Here is a 24,310-nt window from a genome sequence, read left to right on the forward strand (position 1 = left end):
TATCAAGCATGTAACTTATGAAACGTATTACAGAGTGAAGTCGGGTAACAGAAAGGCTAATTACATAGATATGGGGTTTTGGTGTTGAGAGGGGCGTTGTGGTTGGGGGATGAAGAGTAGGTGGGAGTTAGTGCAGACATTTGTTGATCAAATGGACCGGTGCCTAGCGGAATTGGAACCATAACAGGAACCTTTATTTGTTGGTCTTATTATTATTAATATTATGATATTGGTAAAATGAGACATAATTATATTAAATGTGCATATATCTATCTATCTATATATCTATATATATGTATATATATACATACACGAATATATATATCTATATATATATATATATATAGATATATATATATATATATATCTATAATATAAATGTCTAGTGGCGTGTGTTAGTCTGTCTGTGTGTGGAAAAAATAAAACCAAGCTGCAGCGCCACCTGCTGGGCGGAGTTATACACTGACCTACTAAATTCTTAGTGTGTGTGGAAAAAAAAATTCAGAAAGGGCTGAAATTTGGTATACTAAGATGTTTTTTAATTTGTTAATTTAATTTGTTAATTGTTAAAAGTGTTTATAAAGATTTAAAAAAAATATATATATATTTCTTGAAGGAGAAGTGACAGTTGGGAGTGGTTGGTGGTTGCCGGGGGTGACAGTGGGGAGTGGTTGGTGGTTGAGGCCTGGGCTATGGCCCAAATGCATGACAAGAACCTTTTTAATACCTTAAGTAGCTTGATTTGACTAGAATGCATGAGTATCATGCACGGGTTAACTTGTATACACAACTGGCACACCTGGACCTGACTATATTTTAGCTGGCACACTGATAGAAAAAAGTTGTGAACCCCTGGTTGACTGTGCAGGGGAGCGCTGCGGCTGCTTCTCTCAGCGGCCGCTGTGCACATCAACATAGCCAAAACGGAGCTGCTGCTCATGTACAGCCGCAGCAGCTCCTTCCATGGTGAAGGAGTCATCAGTTGTGGGTGCACTTAGGGTAATACTATGAGTGTCAATACATGGCTTACAGACTATGGCATTTGTCATGACTGTCTCAGCTTTAATGTCATGCTGATCTGACAGCTGTGCTTCAGACTGTACTTTTGGAAATGACATATATTTCACCAGATTGGTTGATTTAGGAGTATATTGGTCCTTAGTAATCTAGTTTTCCCTCAACATCAAATGATTTCCTGTTTCAAGGGTGTTGTTAAGGAATTTAATTTTTGCACATACCCTAAATATGCTAAAACACTTTGGAAAGGCACCAAGATAAAAATCCTGCATGTGCCCCTGGCTGAGCACTTCCAGCCAATGTGGAGAAGCTTACCTATGCATCTGTCAGCTGCTGCTCCTCAATGTCGTTGATTGGTTGAGAGTGATGATGATGTCCCTAGCGTCACACTTTAATTCTGAGGAACAGGAGACCCAGTCTGTCCATCCTGCCGCGATAAGAGTGCCACTTTCAGGAGTAGAGCGCAACGTTTCTAAGGGGGAGAGGATCTACCTAGTGCGCCTACAGAACTTCTGTCAGCCCGAAGTGAACTACAAATAAATTTATTGTGAGTGCTGGCCCTAATTTAGATTGAGGACCATGATTCCAGCTAAATGAACAAACCTTGTTGTGATGCAAGGGGTACAAATGCAATTTTTATTTTGCATTTTGCCTGCTTTTGCATGTAGTACAAAAATATTGTGCCATTGTATTTTGACACTGTGATTTAGAATTAGGCTAGGATGCGTCCTGTCCAAATCCAAATCTATCCGTATATTTAAAAATTCCCCCCCATGGAGCACAGCATGGCTTTGCCAAGGTGCAAAATTACACCTTCTAGCTGGGTTTACTCCTAACTTTACATTTTAAAAAGCAAAAGACTCAAGAAGCTGCTGGTAAAGCCCCAGAAAGTCAGGAAGAGGGAGAGAAATTAAGAAAGAAATCATTTTGTGCACAACTCCTTTAACCCTTTCAGTCTATAGGACACTTTTCTGATGTGCGCTTCTGGGGATCTGTCATCAGTGAAATTGGATAAAAGCTTTTGATAATTGATGAAACTTAGAGACATTCTAAATGTAAAAGATAGTGTTGAATATATCCCTTAAACAGGAACTATCTGTAGGTCAAACACAGTGAGCCTCACATAAAATCAGGCAAGATGATGCAGTTTTGGCCAAACCATGTTACTCTGCAATGGGGCAAACTTAAAATGTGTGAACAAATTTGGAGTAGGGATGGGGCGCACTCCAGCTCAGGTCTAAATCTCAATATAAAGTTGCAAAATATCTGTGTGCTATATGCAGAAACTTGCAATTTTTTCCCAGCATGCAAAAAAAATGTGCAATAGCACACTGTTCAGGTGCAAAGTTGCACCATTTTGCTGGATTTCTTCCTAACTCTGTATGATGCCCATAGTAATTAAAGCCTATTGTACTACAGGTATATGTACTTACTTGCTAGAAATATATTATGTTCATAACCCATTTTTGTTGGTACCCCAGACACAGAGTTGATGCCACATACATGCATTGCTTAAGTACCTCTTCTTATGCCCGATAATGTGTGTAGTAAATGTTGAGATGTCCTTGATGCATTATTTATTTCCAGGAGTAGTTGCCAAAATAAGCTCCCAGTTCTCATTACAGCATTCCATTCAAGCGATAACAGAAACATTGCATATGAGGATCTTTGATAACCCACTGAGTTTGTCAATCAAAGATACATGAGAGGTACAGATCGTTTCACACATGCGGCTACATCAAAGAGCTTTTTAACATTTCATAGTGAAAGACCCAAATAACTGTATGATTAGAGTAACCTGCAAACATGAAAACAAGGAAGACAACAAATATATTTAGAAGTGACGGTTTATTACAGTCCCAAGAGTGGGAGCCTGGGGGCTCTCAAGCTGCTGTCATCTCCAATAAGGAACTCCTTTGTGTTTCGTGTTGACCTATTTGTCTTTTTTTCTTAGGGCATCTAATCTTGAGTGTCCCATAGAAATCTAAACGGATTCGGGAACTTTTCAAATAAAACAAATCAGTCTTCCTACAACTCTGATTAGCCTTGGGCGGTGAAAGAAGCCTTGGGGCTGTCCTACTTGCAGTCATGCAAAATTTATTACCAGATAAAAAAAAGCAGTAAAGTTGTACTGATGCACAACCCAATAAATACACAACTACATGAAGAACAGACAGACCTAGTGATAACAGGTCAAAAGGGACTTTACCACTAATTATAATTAAGTGCTAAATAAAGTTAATAACTTAAGGAGACACTATCCAGAAAGATCATGTTTTGAAAACAAGATATGTTTCTTTCTTAATGACTATTGTTTGTGAGTAAAGCTGGGTACACACTACAGAAATTTCCACCAACTTTTTATGCCGAGCGATTTTACATGCGATCGATGGTCCGATCGCTCGGTCCATGGACTGCATACACACTAGCCTTGTTTAGGACGATAAAGGGAAGAGCAGACATCCCTTTAGCGATTTCTTACAGCCATGTTGTCGTGAGCAATGATTGTAATTTCGTACTCACTGTTGTGGATCGGTCGGAAGTTTATACACACTACACAGCGGAAACGAGATTGGAACGAAAATATTAAACGGTACGACCAACCAAATGAGGCGACAATCGTCCATTTGTGCAGACTTTCGACCATCGTGTCACTACACACACTGACCCGACTTTTGAACGAGCGGTCGTATGTCGGCTGATTGAGCCGATTATTGGACGAAAACCGTGTAGTGTGTACCTAGCTTAAGGCTGGGTATACACTACAGAATTTTCCGACCAATGTGTTATCTACAACATTTGTACCAACAAATGTAAAGTCACGATCAGCATGTCTATTCATACGTACACACTATACATGTTTTAAAAGATTTACCCTCAGATCTGTGCTCTTCATCTGTCATAACCGTCGGCTGAAAAGATCAAGACTCTATAAACTCTATTGAGATCCTGAACGTGATCGCATACACACTGCAGGATTGCAACGACATTGTAACAAGATTTATAGTCCTGCTGAACAATCAAATGAAACGAGGATCGGTACTTTGGAGCGACTATCATTCATTGTTTAAGTATACACACTAATGCAATATTTTATCACTAGATTAATGCAATTGTCAGCTGAAAAACCTGTAGTGTGTACTCAGCCTAAGAGATTAGGGTTCTCAAGTTTGAGAGATGCTATGTTAAAATCTAAGGAGTGATAGTGCTTTGTGGCCATTAGATGGCATTGGTTTATTAGGCCCCTATTAATAGTGTTTTCGCAGTTGATATGCTTTATCACATTGTCCTATAGACCAAAGGGGTTACTGTTGGTAATAATCTTAACTGGAGATTGCTCTGCCTACATTAAGTGTAGCAGACAAAGACCCCCATAAAGAAAGAATAAAACTGCTCCGTTAAAATCTTCACTTGTTAATTTAATTTTAAGATCATTTTGAGTGCATTTTACCTTCTTAATTTGCTTGCTCAGTTTATCAAAGGGTCATAACAGGCCTTTTTAAAACAGTAGATTTATATACAGAGTTCGTTTAATTATGTTTTTTTTCTCTAAGTGCACCAAAAGGAGTTGTTTTTCTCTTTTCTCCTTCTTGTCCTCTGGGACACACTGCTACCAAGGCATGAAGGAGCTGAACACGTAGTATCTGGGCACTTGGGTGTTTTAGCCACTTCCCTGGATTTAAATGGGTCAAGTGGCACCCTTAGGGACAATGAGAGCTATCATTAACCTGTCCGTAGGATAGGAAGCTCTCATTCTCTTGGCTCAAAAGGAAGGAGGGACACCCCCTTGCAAATGGTATTTCCTCTCTGTCAGCCTTAATCCCACCAGAATTCAGCTTCTGATAAGTATCTACATTTTAGTAACTCTTTTTCTTTGTGTGTGGAAGTTCAAAAGGTACCATTTCTATTGTGTACACCAATGAAATTAGTAAATTCTGAGTGACATTTTCTGTCATTGTGTACCAGAATATATATTTTATTTTAGGTAATTTTCATTACAGATTTGTGTTATTTCTGTATCCCTTATACTATGTCTGATAAAGGGACCAGTTCCAAATAAAAATGTGGAGGAGGAAAGTTAGTTATATTTTTTTACATGTTCCAGGTGTCACTCAAAATTACCTAGTGGACGGCAAGAGCCAGATGCATGGCTCTTTCCTTTGCTGAGCTAACTAGACTTGCTGCCCGTCCTAAGATGGTGAGAGGCTATCCATCTGTTTTCTCTTCTCCTAGAACACCTAGGATGAACACTTCATCTCCGGAGATTAACATCCAGGTCTTGCAGTTTTCTGGCCCCTGTTGACTGTGGCTAAAATGCTTAAGAGATCTGTTATGGGATTAGCACACTTGTCTTCTGCGTTGTAGAGACTTCTTGAGACTCCCACTAGTCCTAGACCGATCAAGTGTCATCAAGTAGCCCAGGTTAATTTTGCTGATAATTCGGACCCGGGAATCTCCTCACTTGAAGAAGGCGAACTTCATGTTTTCTCAGTGTTGAAGGATCCATTTGGAATCGAGAAGGGGTCCTTCAGAGATCATGGCATTGGCAGACTGGTTATGGTAGTTGGATCTGAATCACACTTTGGTTCCAGATGTTGCTTTATTCAAAAAGAAGAAAAACATTTTTTTTCCTTTCCCTTCTCAGTTATCAGAACTGCTTTGAGAGACTTAGTCAAAACCGAACAAGAAATTTCTTGATCCGCAAAGATTCCTTATTTTGTATCTCTTGCCTTCTAAAGATATGGCTAAGTAGGAACTGCTACCAAGGGTGGACATTCCAGTTTTGTTCCTCTCAAAATTTTCTACCATGTCGATCTCTTGGAGTGCATTTCTTTAAGTTGAAATGGACCAAAAACGTGAAAACATTTTAAAGTCTATTTTGTGGCTGCAGGTGGTGCTGTAAGGCCTGTGTTAGATTCAACACGGATTAACAAGGCAATTGAGAAACAAAAACATCAGGTTTTTGAGGGTTTGCAATCAGACACATCTAAGTCTGGATTTCTACCCTTGGTGGAACACATTAAGGAAGCATAAGAGTATCATGGAGATGCGACTCTGGAGGTGTCTTCAATTGACTCTAGGATCTCAGTTCTTGCAGTGGTTGCCAGGTTTGTACGTTGACTCAGGTCCTGGAACACAAAAAGAAAGAAAAAAAGCTTTTCCCTTTTGAGCGCAATATTTTGTTTGTTGCAGAGCATAGCAAAATCATCTGTTAAACCACGGGAGGGAAAAATCTTTTTTCTGTGAGTTAACACGCCCAAGTTTAATGGACCAGGATTTTGTTAATTTCATATCCCACTTAGATCTCTGGATTTGGCACGAAGAGATCATTCCTTCACTACATGAGTTGGATACCAGAGGGGAAAATAGGCTTAGGCATCTAAATGCCATCTGAGAAACAGAACATATGACGGGGGTTGTTCCCACACAGCTTCATCCGTGGTGTGACCCGGCTTCTGTTGTTTCAGAACATTTGAATAACCTCCTTTTCGAAAATATATTGGTGAGAGGCATAATGGAGAGGCATTACATCCTAGACCTCCAAGGCCTCCGCCAAGAAGGTTCTTTTCCAATAACCTTCCAAATGAGAAAACCAACAGGCTCTATAGTAGAATAGAGCGTTCTGTCCCTTCTTTCTCCAGGAGTGGTTGTTCCTGTTCTGGAAGAAAAGAAAAGGTTTTTGAATTTGAATTGAATTGAAGCTGTTTTCTTGTTCAAGAGCCAGACAGGTCATTCCGGACCTGATGTTTAAGACCTGAAAGCCTTAAACATCTATCTTCGGGTGGACAGGTTCAAGATGAAGTCCATCAGATCAGTCATCAGTGAATTAGATTGAAATGAAATCTTGGCTACTCTAGGTATAAAGCATGCGTCTCTTTATATCCCAGTCTCGGAAGAGCATCACTGGCTTCTCAGATTTGCAATTCAAATTTTCATTTCAGTTCAGAGCTCTTCAGCTTGGCTTGTCTACCACACCAAAAGTTTTTACAAAAGTCATGGCCGTAATGGCCACCTTTTTAAGAACAAGGGGAATCAGTCATTCCTTACCTGGATAATATCCTTTTAAAGGCAGATTTTTTTGCACTTACACCTGTTGACTGCTCAGTTGTTGGAGTCTCACGGATGGATTATAAACTAAGAAATCCAGTCTGATTTCAAGTCAACGCATGGTGGTTCTGGGTTGATATTTGACACCAGTGTGTAGAGGGCCTTTTACCTGAGGGACAAGATTCTATCTATCCACGTACTGGTGAGAAAGGTCTTGAGACTCGAAAGGTCATTGAACATTCTCTGAAGCTCATGGGTAAGATGGTCTCCACATTTGAAGCGGTATAGTAAGCTCGATTTCCATTCTCAGACCTATCAGATTGACATCTTGCAAAAGTAGTTAGGGTCAAATCTGTAGTTAGCTTCTCAGCTCATCAGGCTATCACCAGTAGCCTGTCGTCTGTCTAACCTGTGGTTGTTGAGGGCAGGTAGCCTGGACAAGGGGTACCCCTTATCATTCTTCGATTGGACCATAGCAACAACAGATGCAAGTCTTTTAGAATGGGTTTCTGTAATCTGTCATCTTCACTTACAGGGCCCCTGGTTCAAGTGATACCCCCCTCAAAGTCAGTTGGAAAATGCAACAGTGTGTATAAAAAAGGGGGGAACAAAGCAGTGAGGGAGTATACAGAATTATGATATTGGTGGAACAATTTGTTACAGCAATATTGGCTATTTACAGTCACGGTGTGGAGAATTGGAAGTCAGACTTTTTTAAGAGTAAACTATCTCTTACCATGCTGCTTCAGATTTCTGAGCAATAATTTTTGATGAAATACAAATGCAGGGTCATAATTATAAATTTTATGGGCCTCAAAGCACAATTTTTTTAACGGCCCCTTGAACCACCCAAAGGTGAAAAAAACCTCACATATACACATGGGGCTTTGATAAGGAAGGTGGGCCCCGTTACAGCTGACCCTGGCTACATTAGCAGATACGACTTTTGCTGGTTACCTTTGCTTACATCAATTTGTGTCAAAGTGCTTCAGTGGTACATATATTACAGTTATTATTATTATTAGACGTTTTTTTACATTTACTAAATTAAAACAAGTAGTATTAAAATGCTGTCTTTTGTTATTATAGATACAGTAACCATTTCCATATTACAAACTCCACATGAAATCAGCAACAGTGTTACACATTCATAGACACATTGATCCATAAGTTCTTTCATACAGGGACATAACTAGATACCAAAGTTTTGGAAGGGCCTCCATGTACTTCCCAACTGAGAAAAAACAATATATACATGGAGTTTGAGAGGGAAGATGGGCCCCCCACAACTGCGGGCCCCATAGCAGCTACACCCCATGCTGCTATGGTTGTTATGCTTTTGCACCACAATTGTGTTTCCATTTGACGTGTGGAAGATATGTTTCAAAGACTACTAAATGTCAGCATTGAAATTTCCAGATATGAACCATGAGGATAAAATACATTATTAAGTTTTAACCTGCATATCTGTTAAAAAGTAAAGGATTGCTTCCCCCACTCCATTACACAGTGCTTCCGCAGTTTTAGGACAATGTCTTGACGGGATCTGATTCAGGTCAAGAAACTGAGACTGCAGTCATTTGAGTTGCTGTAACATAACTAGCCCAATAACACCACCAATACACTCCAATCATTTCTCTGAAGCACACCTGCCAGGCTGTCAGTCACTCTGTGCCTGTTCTGTCCAAACATGGCAATCTGCTGCAGAGTGAAAGAGAACCTTCTAGACATATTTAGTTAAGTATTAAAACTCCAATTACTTCATGTATTTTATTTAGCTCAGTAATACACACATCCTTTGATTTATTTAATGTAAAACACTGGCGTTATTTGCTCTTTAAGGGGTCAGCAACTATTTAGTTATTTGTGACTTCTGCATATCTATTATTTAGCCGATAGGATTAAAACAGAATTCAACTGATGTAATTTAAATAAATCAAACTTCCTCATCAACATTCAGTGTCTCTTTCTACTGCAAGAAAGGAAAAGTGACAAATTGGTGATATGGCCTCATGCTAACCTGTCTCATTAGTAGCTGATGGCCTCAGTCACTGGGAGCTCAGTCTGACACATCTCACCCTGAACAAATCTTTCTTGTTGGATCCGATAGGCACCTACAAATTGGTTTACATTTCATGAAAATAGGACCAGACGGAATGATACAAAGTGTGTATTTTTATTATCTTATTAGGTTTCTAAAGTGATACCATTTTTTTTAAACTACTGCAATCCATAAAGTATTAAGAACTACTGAATTATAATTGAATATGTTAGACCCCATGCTGATACTGACTGTTGCAATTGGATTTACAATCCCACAAGTCAAAGACATATTTGTAAAAATAAATTAATTATGGGAACGGGTTTCAAAAGGACATGAAACAACTGGACACAATTCACAAAGTACCTTGTATTCAAATGAAATGGCATAAACCTAATAGTGGCAAATTATATTGCATGTAATGTATTAATCCTTCCTACTCCATGTATCACAATTAGCTTTATGATCTCCAGCTAACAGGAACATATTTGTTTTGTTTGTTTTCCCTCTGGTGATTCCTGTCTTTTTTGCGCTAATCAAGTTTACTTACCATAGCTGATAAAATGTTCAAGTGCTTTTTCAAAAAAATATAATGTCATCTATTGTAATGAAATGTCACCTAATCTAATTTTCATTCTGTCACAATCTCTCTGTATTTTAAAAATAGATATATTGGGATGCTTACATGTGGGGAGTGCGTGCCTTCAACTGTCTCCCTTTCTTTATATTCCTCTTTTTTTGTCCATTTAAGAGATCTTAAAGAACAAGCCCTTTCACTGTTTACAAAACTTAGATCCACCCTGCATATGATTGCCAGTGTTTATGCACCATATATGTGCACGGGCCCTACACATGACCCCTTCCATCATAACCAAAATGCTCTGTTCCCGAATTTACCATTCAATTTACTTTTACATTTACCTGCACTGTATTGATTGCTGTTAAATAAAACACACTCTCATCAATTATTTGATTCGGCACCGGTAAGGGCAATAGTATCTTTAGTGGGAATCTTTAGTAATCGTGTTTTATGTCAGTTTGTAGATATTTTTGCTAAGGTATATTCACAAGCAAGCTTGCATCAGTTTCCACTTATTAAATATGAGTCTTTCATTTTATTCTTAGGACAATGGAAAATCATTGTTACATTTTTATTCACAACAGAAGAGACATAAAGTGTTATGTGTAAATTAGAGATGAGTGGTTCAGATTTGGGGAAATCCGACAGATCCTGGACTTAGGGTTCCGAGTAGATACAAAACACGACTCGATTCTTTGCACCATAATCGGATCTCAGAATGAGGCAAAACGTCATTTGCAGGATAATAGGGAACCATAAAGCTTGTTATACAGAAAGTGTGTCATTACACTTCCGGTTAATGCATTCCACGCTGGAATGCAATTGATAGTGGAAGTGCCTTATAGCACCTACTTGGTACATGTCTTTGGTACTCATGGGGAATACACACATGCTAGACAGGTGTCCCAGTGACTTACCTAGGAATCGCTGTGTTTGGCTGTTATAGTGAAAACCTGTTTGTGTGCTTCCGATTTTGGCACTTTAAGTTTATGTGTTCCAGGGTGGAATGCATATTGTTTGGAGCACCTCATAGAGAATACAAGGGAGCTATTGCCTCCTATATTTTGCAATGATATGCAAACTATCACCTCTTAATAAGTTGGGCAGCACAGTGGCTTAGTGGGTAGCAGGTCTGCCTCACAGCACTAGGGTCATGAGTTCGAGTCCCAACCATGGCCTTATTTGTGTAGAGTTTGTATGCTCTCCCCGTGTTTGCGTGGGTTTCCTCCGGGTGCTCTGATTTCCTCCTACACTCCAAAAACATACTAGCAGGTTAATTGCCTGCTATCAAGACTGACCCTAGTCTCTCTCTCTCTGTGTCTGTGTGTATGTTAGGAGATTTAGACTGTAAGCTCCAATGGGGCAGGGACTGATGTGAGTGACTTCTCTGTACAGCGCTGTGGAACTAGTGGAGCTAAATAAATAGATGATGATGATGAGCTGCAACTGAAGACAATCTGGGATTACATAAGAAGTGAGATAAATATATGTTTGTTTGTTTTTTTTTTAATCGATTACTTGTAGATTTTTGCACACAGTAGACAGGTAAACCACAATAGCCCAAGAGAGCATCACCAAGTTACACTGAGAGTTGGATAACAGAGTAAAAAAAAAAAGTCCTCTTGGGGCAGTTACAAAACAGACAGGTAGAAGAATTTTGCAGCCATAATATAATGAGAAACTTAAAGGGATGCTGGGGCGTGTAGCGTTGTGTGCAATTATGAGGACGTGGGAATGGGGATTTTTATAATATCTGTCTTTTCTGTTACCCTATGTGGTTATCTTGACAAAGGTCCAAATGTAGGACTAAATTGTCAACTTATAATAGGAGTCATGGAATTGAATTAAAAGAAAATTAAAGCAGAAATGGTGATTATATATTTTATTAAACTGCTATGTATTTTTGCCGCTACTCTGTCATTAGCCAGCTAGCTCACTGTAGACTTTGGCCAAAATTAGTGAAAATTAGGACAGCTCTGAAGAGAGCATTAGAAAATAGACTGTAAATGAATATTAATGTTATAAATAGTAATATAAGAGAAAAACAGTTTAAAAAAAATCACATAATTTCATCTATTTTTCACAATTTTAATTAAATCCAGATCCCAAAACTTTCAGTACTTTTGGGCAAAACCTGTAAAAAAACCAAAACACGAAGACGTTTTAGAACCGAAACCACATCTAAAACCAAAACACGGGGATCAGCGCACATCTCTAGTATTAATTAACTGAAGCATTACTAGATGTAACAGTCTATGTAACTATCTGGCCTATTTATCAAACTGCATTTTTTTTGCATGGTTTAGGCATTTTTAAGTAAAATGTTAATTTAAGTAAAGCCTAATGCAGGAGATATTGGAGATATCTCCTGCATTAGGCAAAGTACCAAATTAAACTGCAGACCCATGATACTCAATGGGGACTGCGGTCTGGGCAATTTTATCAACCTTCAGAAAAGCTTAGGCACAAATGGCAACTATGCATGTGCCACCTAGGTCACACATTGCACAGTAAAGACAGAGTTAACAGTCATCGCCGAGACAGCCTCCTTTCGGAACTGAATACCCCCACCTGGGATTTCAGTTCCACTGTGCATGTACGCAGGCCCGGCGCTCCCATTAGGCAACCTTAGGCAGTTGCCTTGGGCGCCGGGACCTGCAGGGCGCCGCTGACTAGATTTTGTAATCTAGCCAGCGGTGTTTGGGACATAGTACAGCGGCGGAATGGCGCCTGCTGTTTCCGTTTTTTTTTTTAATGGATGCCCCCGTCCACGCAGCACTCACACATGACCACTGACATCAGTCAGTAATCATGTGATATCAGTCTTCTTCGGCTCTTCAAGGTCCAGAGAAATGCTGTCCCCACCCCCGTGTTCTCACACTGTCTGTCACTGACAGACAGTGTGAATAAAGTTATTTCCCAGAGTCCCCTCCCCTCCCATCATGCACCGCTCCCCTCCACCCCCCTCCTCTGTGTTTTTGGAAGCCGAGGAGCGTTTTTGGCAGCCAGTGGAGAGAACAGAAGAAGTGTGAAGAGCCCCCTGCATCTGCTGACAAGAGAAATCTTTTTTGAGAAAGTGCCTAGGGCGCTATGGACCCTAGCACCGGCCCTGCATGTACGAACCAGCTAGCCAGCTCAGCCATGCGAGTTAAGCCTTACCAGTCCTGGAATATTATTGCTCAGCTGCCGTGACGATAAATTGCAGCAAAAAGTAGTTATCGCATCAATAGAAAATAAACCTTATTGCCACCGATTGATATATAGGCCTGCATTTAATTGAAATATTAATGAGCAGGCATCCTTCCTATCTCTAAATTAGCTGTGCAAACCCAGAAATTTAGAACCAAGGTGAACGCTGCACATTGTTTAAAATCTTTCTTGCCAAGCTAAATTCCCTGGGATTATCTAGCATAACATTTTTAGCCTTGTAGCTCATTTTATCCCTTTTAACAATTCACCCTGTCATACGATATTAATGTGACAATGACACAGATGAGCTGGCTGATAACCGTTATCTATCTGTATCCTTGTAGCCTGAGGAAAGCCCCCAGCATTATTCTTCCACAGCTTGATTATGTGATCCTGATGACACTGTGCTTGAATTTAGATTATTGACCATTTTGTCACCTAATAGAAAATAATTGCACAGCATGACTCAGAAACCATGTACTAAAATAATCATATTATAGTTCTAGAATGATTTTTACAGAGCACTATGGAGAGAGAATCAAAGTCAAACAGTGTTTGAAGCCAGGAATAGCTCTTGGTGTCTTTCATGTTTTCTCTGCATGATTTATGCTCACAATTATCATTCTGTAATTTAGTTTTGAAGCACATGACTTGAGTATTTTTTTGGGTGTGCCAATAACATACAATTTTAAGCGATGTTACATATTTTATTATGCTGCTGTGTTCCTTGCATCTAATAAAGTAACTATTAACAGAACAGACAACAGCCTTACTTATTAATTAAGCACAGTCGTTATTGAAATACTTATTGTACAGAGCTATGCAAAAACAATGACCGTTGACAAACAAGAAATTATCAATACCCCTAGTTGTACAGTTTACAGAACTTCCCCACAATCAATAAGTATGTCTATCCATTCTAAGGCGGGGTACACTCTACGGAAAATGTCTCCCTATGCGATATCGATAATGATTTTACCAACGACTGAAAGTCCTGATCAACATGCTGATTCATGTATACAAACTATACATGTTTTACATGATTTACCTTCAGATCTGTGCTCTTCATCTGTCATAACGATCGGCTGAAAAGATTGTGACTCTGTAAACTCAATAAAGATCTCCCCACGCTGCTGGTCATGAGTGTATACACACTGCAGAATTGGCGCAACGTTGTTCCATCTTTTATAGAGATTTTTAGTCCATTTATAAAATCAAATCAAATGATATGATATGCTTTGGACCGATAAAATATGATCGTGGGAGCGTACACACCTAAGCGATATCGGACCTAATAGTCATTTATCATGTGATTAGCACGATAATTGGGTGAAAAACCTGTAGTGTGTACCCAGCCTCACTCGGTAAGCAGGCCTTGCCCCTTTTGTCTCCCATCACCTATTTAAAAAGATTCAACGGTGGAATCCAAAACTCTGAATTTAAAAACGTACATACGAAAAGCTGTTCATATAAACATTTTGATGCCAAGTGATTTCAAACATTTGTTTAAGCCTGTTACATAATGTCAGTCACACATTCTAGCAGCTGTTTATGCTATTTTGCACCAATGAAGACAATGACTTTGAATCCTCATCATTATACATATGTCCTATCAACCCCATATGATACTTTAATTACTTTGACAGTGACTGTTGTGACATTTGGGACCAATTAAAATGGACAAAATATGGGTGGACAACATCTTTTTTTTATGATTTTACCCAACAGAACATAGGTTGGGGCACACACTCTTCCCCACATTCTTATGGTCATCTAGGCACACACTTTACAGGACGTCTTGCAGATTTTTGGTCCTTGACTGAAATGTTATTGCGAATAAAAATAACTTTCCTCTTAGGAATTTTGGACCTTTTCTTTTGCTCCTAAAGTACTGCTTGTTTGGCAATCATCAATATATATATTATACACATCAGGATAGTATGGAAGAATGGTGGCAACATTAGTAGATGTGTTCTGATTACCAGCAGCACATCAAGGTGGTACCAAAATGTGAGCATTTTGCAAAGCTAAAAGGCATTTTTGAGCATGGACTAATCAGGAACACATCCACCTTTTAAAGTTTTAGCATATAATACAAAAGTGATGCTAATATATGCATAAATTCTTGTTAATATCTGGATAAACAGTGAGCTCTGATGTCAGCACTTAAAATTGGTGAGTTATGATGTTTTTATGTTATTAATTGTGTATTATAATGAAAAATACACCCCTGTTGTAAACTATGGACGTTGGAAGTCACCTTGGGTTTCTGTGACCTATATAAAAGCACCTGTACTATTATTTGGAATAATCAATACAGGAAGAATTACTTGGGTGAGAATCAATACCCTAGGGCAGCAGTTCCCAATCTGTGCTCCACGGCTCCCTGGGTTGCTGTGACAATCTCACAGGGGTGCCACAGACAGGGCTGGTGGTAAGCAAGGTGAGGGACCATTTGGTAATTAGTTTGGATTAGGGGTGCACTGAAACAATTATGGAGACCCTAAGGGTGCCTTGAACTGAGAAAGTTGCCCATGGGCATGATTTGGGGGTGAATCTATATGAGGGAGCTAGACACGTGTACCATTACATTGAGAGACATGAGATGCCTGAGAATCTATAGTAGGGGCATAGACAGGCAGATATTCGATACATGTGTTTGACATGCTGGAGCATTTTAGCAGAGTGGTGTTTACGAGAAGTGTTGGTTAAGGTGTGGCTAGGTGCTAAAATGTGTCCCTCTTGTTACTCTCAGAAGTTGGGTAATATGCAAATATATTTTATTGTCATTCTATTTTTAATTTGTGGTGGCAGTGCTAGGTTAAATATGCAGTTCCAATAGGAATTTTAATGTTCGGTGCCAATACTAATTTTAATGTGGGATGCAGTGATTCACACTGACTGGCATTTGAAATGTGTTTTTGAATGAATGTTAAAACAAAAGTAAAACCCATATAAACCAAACATGCAGTTGTTATGTGTTCAGTGATGAGTGTATAGTTTTTAAATGTGTTTAACACCTATCAAAAGCATTGAAATGATTCAAGAAACTTCCTAAAAATGCAGCTCAGCGCAAGTACAACACACACAAAAACGCAAATACATATGTTCTCATTTGGTAGGTTATTTTATTTTCACATCCATTAGCATGCACTTAGCTTGCATTAAAATGCATGTTAAATGCATCATTTTAACTCCAGTGGATATGTAGCCTTTCTCTGCATTATCTGCTTTACTGTGTGGTATCAATGCCTGTTGTAATGTATAGAATCAATGCTCGTTTTAATGTATAGTATCAATGCTTGTTTTAAATCACTGTTTGCTAAAATATGAAACATAGTAATAGTTTTTCTTTAAAACATTAGTGTTATACCTAAAGCTTGTAGTTACCGTATTTTTCGCTCCATAAGACGCACATGACTATAAGACGCACCTAGTTTTTAGAGGAGGAAAACATACACTGGCCCCTTCACTCACACAAAATACACTGGCCCCCACTCTCACTCACCAACACACACACACACACACACACACACTATATTAACACATTGATCCCCACTCTTAGACACATGCTATGTTAGCGCACTGGCACACACACTATAGCCTCCAGCACACACACACAAACTGTAGCCTCCAGCACATACACACACTATAGCCTCCAGCACACACACAATATTGAGCTTTCCCCATAACTTACCTTATTCCCTCCGCACGTGATGTCTTCAGCACTTCTCACATGGGACGGCACCTGTCATGTGGTGCACGTCCCATGTGATAGCCAGGTCCTCACAGATAGGCGGGGGGACGGACGGATCAGGAGGATCCGCAGCCTGGCCGGGACCCGCTTCTCCACGCTGAAACTCTAAGTTTTCTTCTTCCTTGCTTGCAGTATTCGCTCCATAAGACGCACACACTTTTTTCCCCACTTTTTTTGGGGGGAAAAAGTGCGTCTTATGGAGCGAAAAATACGGTACATTTTTGTATTTAAATGTTCCATTTATTCTTTTACCTTAAATGTTTTACAGAATAAAATCTCTGTTGTTTTTTTTTAGGAAAACAACTGTTATTTTAAATATTTATTTTTAGTTGTTATGTGACATTTGTTATGTTACATTATGTGTCATTTGTTATGTGACATGGACATTTGCTCAAGTAGTTACAATTTCCTGAATCGTCATGTACATCTTTTACTGAATTGCAGTGTAAATGTTTGTATTGCTTGCACTGTGTTACCTTAGCTAAAATCTAGTTTGTTTACAACAATGTGAATCAAATTTAAAGCTGCCTTCAAGTGTAATACACTGACGGATTTACAATAATTGAATAATGAATATAGTAAACAAGTTATTAAAATCAGTAATATGTTGGCATTCTGTATGCCAAGGACCTATAACCCCTTCCCTCCAGTCTTGACTTGCAGACTTCAGCTACTGCTTGCTATGGTTCTGTCAAAGGACTTGCATGAGAGGAGTGGATAGAATGACAATATAAAAGCAAGGGAGGATTGTCCACACCAGTATAACACTTTGCCACACTGATTTAACTGCTTACTTTAACTCTTTTAATCATAAAAAGGAATGACCAAGTTCCTCTACCTGGCAGGACAAGCATGGTTTCTGGGGATTCTCACAACCCACAGTTCTGATTTGGAAGAAATACATACAGTGGCATCCATACATATAATCCTAGGCTTAGACAACTTTGATTCCTCAACACTGTTAGTCCTGATGGCTCATAGTATACCCATATCACTATTCTTTACTCGCATGATGTGCCATCGTTCTACTTCACTTTTTTAGAAGGCCTATATATTTACCTCCTCCTAATGACATGGTCAGACAACCACTTTACTACATGTGTTCTTCCCCAGCTCCTTAGCCATGGCAGTGACAATTATCTCCTTGCGACACTCTTCACAATTGGAGAAACTACTTATTTTTTTATTAAGATACTGCTTCCCCTGACTTATTATCCACTTATGAGGTTAACATATAACCCAACCAGGCTCAAAGCAAAATCTCAGTAAATGGACATTCGAACACGATCACTCCTAGGCTGGTACTGGGCTAGAGACACCCCCTACAAATTGACTTTTGAACAATGAATCAAATTTAGTCATGGTACTTAAATATCCTTGAATCAGTTTGCCGAACCATCAGTTAAAACAGCATTTCCAACAAATGTCACAAAACAGTTCTAGCTGCATCCACCAGAGCTCATGTTTACGTCAGTCACATCATCTATACCTTGAGATATTCCAGGGCCGCTCTAGGAGTGGAGTAAACTGTCTTAGAAAAAACTACATAAACACTTAGGGCTAGATTTACTAAGCTGCGGGTTTGAAAAAGTGAGGATGTTGCCTATAGCAACCAATCAGATTCTATCTGTCATTTTGTAGAAAGTACTAAATAAATGACAGCTAGAATCTAATTGGTTACTAAAGGCAACTTCCCCACTTTTTAAAACCCGCAGCTTAGTAAATCTAGCCCTTAGAATTAGTTTACTGACAATGAAACTATTACTGCCAATAGTTGTTAGTGCCCGCGAAAATGTTCAATGAACAATATATTTATAATTTAACAATATATGATATAATTTAAGAAAATTACGCTAGAAGGAGAGAAACACATTGTCATCGGGGACATTTCTCACTGAATGTTGTAAAATTGCCATTGTATATGTGTATATATATATATATATATATATATATATATATATATATATATATATATATATATATATAAGCCTAGCGGCGTGTGTTAGTGTGTGTGTGTGTGTGGAAAAAACTATTTTCTCAGAAAGGGCTCATCCAATTGACCTGAAATTTGGTATACTGACATTATTTGACAAAAAAATTATAATAGTGAAGTCAGTTAACTTCCATCATCCCCCCTTCCCCCCGTGGGAGGGGTAGTAAAGGCTAAATTTACCAGTTGAGGGCTCAAACTCTTGACCGTGTGGGTATTTATTTACCAGAGCCTGTGTTTGGTCATGGACAATTGTATGTCGCATTTTCACGAGTACGGAGAAGCAGTGATGTGAAAGTGCAGGTTATGAATACTGCCCTTCAAGGAAGACTGATTGAGAACAGCGATAAGGTGTTTAGCAGAAACGTTGTGTATCGAGAGGTTTTAGAACAGTAAGACGATGGAGATTAAGGATGTGGCAATGAAGATGAAGGATGAGGTGATGGAGAAGAATGATGAGGTGGTGACATGTGGACAAAACCACGTTAAAAAATGTCGCTTACGTCGGGAAGTAACGCTCTTCCCCTGAGGAGGCCTGGCCTAGCCCCAAATGCATGACAAGAACCTTTTTAACACCTTAAGTAGCTTGATTTGACTAGAATGCATGAGTATCATGCACGGGTTAACTTGTGTGTATATATATATATATATATATATATATATATAATGTGTGTGTGTGTCTATGAGTATGTGTGTATATATATATATATATATATATATATATATTGATGTTTATAATTTATTTATTGTGCAGGAGAAGGATATTATCCATTATTTTATAAATGCCAATATTACAACATTTTTAGGATATAATTGACTGCATTCTTTGGTTGCTATATCACCTGCAGCTCTAAATACACAAATAGCTACAAAATGGCAATTCATGTAAACCATTTTTGGCCTATAAATGATTGTACTATTTTGCTCTACAGTCTCTTTTAAACAAAATTAAATAATAATTTCTGTATCGTTCCCATAAAAATAGATTATTTTTGCAAAATAGATTGTTTTTAAATCTGTGTGACAGAGCATTTGAATTGTTCTGAAATTCATGAACATATTCATTACCACAAATGTTTCTCCATTATATTTCCCTTTATTGCTTTGTAACTATTCGATAAGTGTTGTTTGGCAGTGAGCAAGTATTAAGTCACTTTTCCCAAATTTTCTGTTTATAATGTAGACAGTGTTGTATTCAACTAATCCTTAATTTTTTAAAGTTTGAATGCACATGTCACATTTAACACTTATTTTAGTCTGTGCTGTGACTGCTAACCTATTCTGCTAACCTATTACTATTTTCAATGTGGGTTTCATCATCATCATCATCATCATCATCATCTCCCGCATTGTTTTGCTCTTAGCCGCTATCAGTACATATCTGTCCATTATCATCATTGCTGTCCTTGTTCATCACAACAAGATATTCATTGCTGCAAAAGAAACATAATGGGCCTAATGTTGCTAATACTACAAACATCCTTGCTAACAAACTTAGTTGCTTCATTAATGGGTCTCAGCAATTTACATGCAGTTTCTTTCAAACTCCTTTATTTGCCATTTCTCTGGGTAGAAAAAATATTTCTAGCACATTCTGGATTTTGAATTTGATCAGTTACGGTGTGCAAAACCTTGGTTGCACAAGTTACCAGAAAAATAGATTCTTTTGGCAAACTAGTTTCTAATTCACTGGGAGAGAATATTTAGATTTTTTTCTGTAATTCATGAACTTGTTCATTACCACAATTGTTTCCCCTTAATATTTCCCTTTTTTATTTTGATACGTGTTGCTTGGCAATGAGCAAGTGTTAAGTCACTTTATCTAAATGTTCCGTTTGCAATGTAGAGTTTATGTGTTTGTTGCACAAGACTGAGGGTAGGAGTTGGGAAATACACATCAGTGCGCCTAGTTTTGCTTAGCAATGCAGAAACAAAATTTACTTACAGAGCAAGATTATTGAAATTGGATAAAAGGTGTGTAGTAATTAATTTTTAGGGGTGTTCCTTAGTGTGCAGAGAGACACTAAGAGGTTTCTTCTTTCATACAACCAATAGCAATACATGTTCAATTGGTTATTTGCAACTTAATAAAACTATGGTAATGTATGGCCACCTCCTTTTGGTGTGCTCAGTATTGATTGGTCTGATGTTCCTGGAAGATTTTAATGGATGAATACGTTCTACTTACCACCAGATGGTATGTTACTCTGGGCCATAAATATATTTACACAATATGTTGCATACCTGCTTCCATGAATGGTACTGTAATTACAACATACAGCAGTGTTTGACTTGAGGATTGTGACCTTCTACAAGAAGGTGTTGCTGACGTCTGGTTAGAGTAGACATGTCAAACTCAGAACCCTAATAATCAAAGTCTAAGCTTGTGTGGGTCGCAAGAAAAAGAAAAAGTCTCATATGCAATTTTTTAAATTTTATTATTAAGAAATTACAAAAATAAAGTTTGATGTTTTCTTCCTGATGCTTCACACTGCGCCCTCCATGCTGCATTTTCTCCACTTAACCTGTCTCCCCTGTTTCAGACTGTGCCCTCCATGCTGCATTTGCTCCCCTTCATCAGTCTCCTGTTTCACACTGCGCCCTCCGTGCTGCATTTGCTCCACTTCATCTGTGTCCCCTGTTTCACACTGCGCCCTCCATGCTGCTTTTCTCCCTTTCATCTGTCTGCCCTGTTTCATACTGCGCCCTCCATGCTGCATTTTCTCCACTTAACCTGTCTCCCCTGTTTCAGACTGTGCCCTCCATGCTGCATTTGCTCCCCTTCATCAGTCTCCTGTTTCACACTGCGCCCTCCGTGCTGCATTTGCTCCCCTTCATCTGTCTCCCCTGTTTCACACTGTACCCTCCATGCTGCTTCACTAACCTTTCTATTGCCTTCTTCTCTTCTGTTTACTTTTCTTCTGTTTTCTTCTCTTCTACTTGTGGCTTCTCTCTATGCGCTCCTAACTGCAAATGTCAGGCGTGATGGCGTCACGCCCAACATTCAGTGCGAAGGGAGGAGTGAGCTCCTCCCTTCGCACTGAATGTAACACCTACGCACTGAATGGGACACCGCCGTGTCAGATAAGTATTTTTTTTCCTGGACCCTGGTAGAGCCGCAAAAAATATGCATTTGGGCCATATACGTGCCGTGAGTTTGACATGTCTGGGTTAAAGGATCGTATGTGCAGATGAAGGATGAATAATTTAAGAAAACTCTAATATGTCCCCATTATCCCGTCTTTAAAATCACTTATTTACCTAAGCATTATATATTGGGGAGTGAAAGTGAGGACAAGGTGAGAGAGGGGATGACAGTGGTTAAAGACTAGTTTTTGGCACTGAGCACCCTCACAACAGCCACTTTAACTGATATATAATATGTTTTTCCTAGGTCCTGAAAAAAGAGGAGAAAGCCAGCAGGAAAGGAAATCTGAATGAAAGTGCTCTGGCTAAGATGTCATCAACAACAAAGAAATGATTGTAGCCAGAAAAACTGGAAAAGAAAACAACTAAAAAAAATAGAATGTTACATATACAACACATGCAACTTTATTTGATACTAATATGGACCACTAATATGTATGTAGCAAAGCAATGAGCAAATGGACAGTAATGTACAGAAAAACAATTTCATAGCATTACTTAATATATGGCCATTGAATATATAAGAAAAATATAAAGCATATACATTCTAGTGCAAAACCAGACCAACTCACAAAAGGATACAAACAATCTTATCAGGCCAAAACTATGTCAATAAAATGTTATTGAATCCTATTAAGTTCAGTTATTTTTAATCTAATTGAGTGAGAACTGCTTTTGTAAGGTTAAGGCTGCTCTAGAGAATGCATGCAACATATTGCGCAAGAAAATAATATACAACTACATGCTATCCTTTTGTGGTCTTCATTTATGATTTTGTAGTTTGTAACAGATAAGCTGCTGCAATAGTGCAGCAGGGTGCACAACAGTGTAGCAGATCCCATGGAGCACCATTGTTTATAGATCATGGGCCTGATACGTGGACTGATTTTTAGCGTATCGTATGCAAAATCACTCCAAGCTTTCCTAGAACCAGGAGCTACGTCTTTGAAAGCAGCCCTGTCCGCTCTGTCTTCAAATGCAAAGGATACTTACTACAGACTACCATTTCGGAGAGTCAACGAGGCGGGGAAGTCACTGTACAGTACATTTCAATTGGTTGCCCTTCTGCTCCACGGGAGGTTTCTGTCCTCCCTGAGCCCGCCTTAGGACACCTGCGTTACGGTTTGACAGGTGTACCGCCCCAGTCAAACTCTCAACCTGCCACTGTCCTCGGAGCGGCTACTAAAACGTTAAGATTTATGTCCCTGGTTTTTAGCATCTACATCATTGTATCCACCCAAAGTTGTGTCTTTATACCATCACATTTGCAATATATTTATCATGCTCTTTGTACCTAACAGTTATATATGGTGTTCTCTTCTCTCATGTTTTCTTCCTTTCCTACATTTTCAGGCATTTCATTTCACCAACCCTGATATTTGTGCTAATTCAACTGACACAGATATTGCCCATGGTTAAATTGTACCTGTAACCTGGAAACAGTGGAGACAGTCACTTTGCAAGTTGTTCCAATTGTCATGACAATGTAACCTTTCAATTTACTAAGGCACTTCAGGGACAAATATTAATTAGCCTTCTCTGTGTGTGGGTCACAGGTTAGCGTTAATGATGTTACTCTGATTTAGTTAGTTAGCTGGCTCCCCTCTCTTACTTTTCTCAGTCTATTCTGAAAAAAATGTTTTATCCTAATGCAATTAGATCTTGGGAATTGTTTATTTCATTTGGCTCCTCTTGTGCGCACGTGATAAATGAATCAAATATACATCAAATATCAAATATTGGTGTTTAGCACTTTTTACATTTGTAGACAATGAGCTTTTGTCTACAGACTGCACTTGAAATAGAAGACAAGGAAGCACCAGGATTTGTTTGGGACAATATTATATATAAGGACATTCTGAAACAAACAAAATGCCCTTTTGTGATTTCAAATTATAAATAAACAGCCACACTTCAATCAGACTGTATGATTGGGACCTCCGAAACAATCCGAAAATCAGTTTCTGTAAAGCTCCAAGTTATTCGCCTTACCTCCAAATCTACTTTCTGTATGAAATCTGAACGTAGGTAAATAACAGCACTGCTTCAGAAGTTAACACAGTAATAAAAATATATATTAAAAAATATTTTTAAAACAGATGGTGAACCCTTCACAAATATGATCTGTGCATTTGATTTGTAAAGTCAATTGGTCCTTCATTAGTAAGTATTTCAAAAGAGCAAGTGAGAGTTTACTTTTCTACTGAATAAAAAGTGCAATGTGATGAAAATACTCCAGCCACTTACTAAAGGCACATTTCATTCATATGACTGAAACATTCATTATATTTATTCAAATACATAGTGTATATGCATCCAGTGAATTAAAAGATCAAACAACTAGTTTGACACGAATAAATAAAATATTGATGAACTCTTAGAACTTTATTTTTTCTGAAAATATAAACCCTGTTGTAATTTTTAGGACCAACAGCACAATTTAATTTTGAGGATTTAGGATGAAACAACAAAGAAACATATTTGCATGCTGTCATTATTCACGGGGAAACAGTGACACCCAGTGTACATATTGAGATGTTC

The 24,310-nt window shown here is 38.5% G+C and overlaps 1 protein-coding gene across 2 annotated transcripts in view; it reads left to right on the forward strand.

Moving 5' to 3' along the window:
- Positions 1–23,687, forward strand: part of ODAD1 (outer dynein arm docking complex subunit 1) — a 73,898-nt gene extending 50,211 nt beyond the window's left edge. For both annotated transcript variants that reach the window (XM_075189817.1, XM_075189816.1), the window contains exon 15: positions 22,017–23,687. In XM_075189817.1, the coding sequence (XP_075045918.1) occupies positions 22,017–22,103 (87 nt within the window). In that variant the 3' untranslated portion in view covers positions 22,104–23,687. The remainder of the gene's footprint in view (positions 1–22,016) is intronic.
- The last annotated feature ends 623 nt before the right edge of the window (positions 23,688–24,310 follow it).

The sequence above is a fragment of the Mixophyes fleayi genome, chromosome 11, assembly GCF_038048845.1.
Source record: "Mixophyes fleayi isolate aMixFle1 chromosome 11, aMixFle1.hap1, whole genome shotgun sequence".
Taxonomy (NCBI): Eukaryota; Metazoa; Chordata; class Amphibia; order Anura; family Limnodynastidae; genus Mixophyes; species Mixophyes fleayi.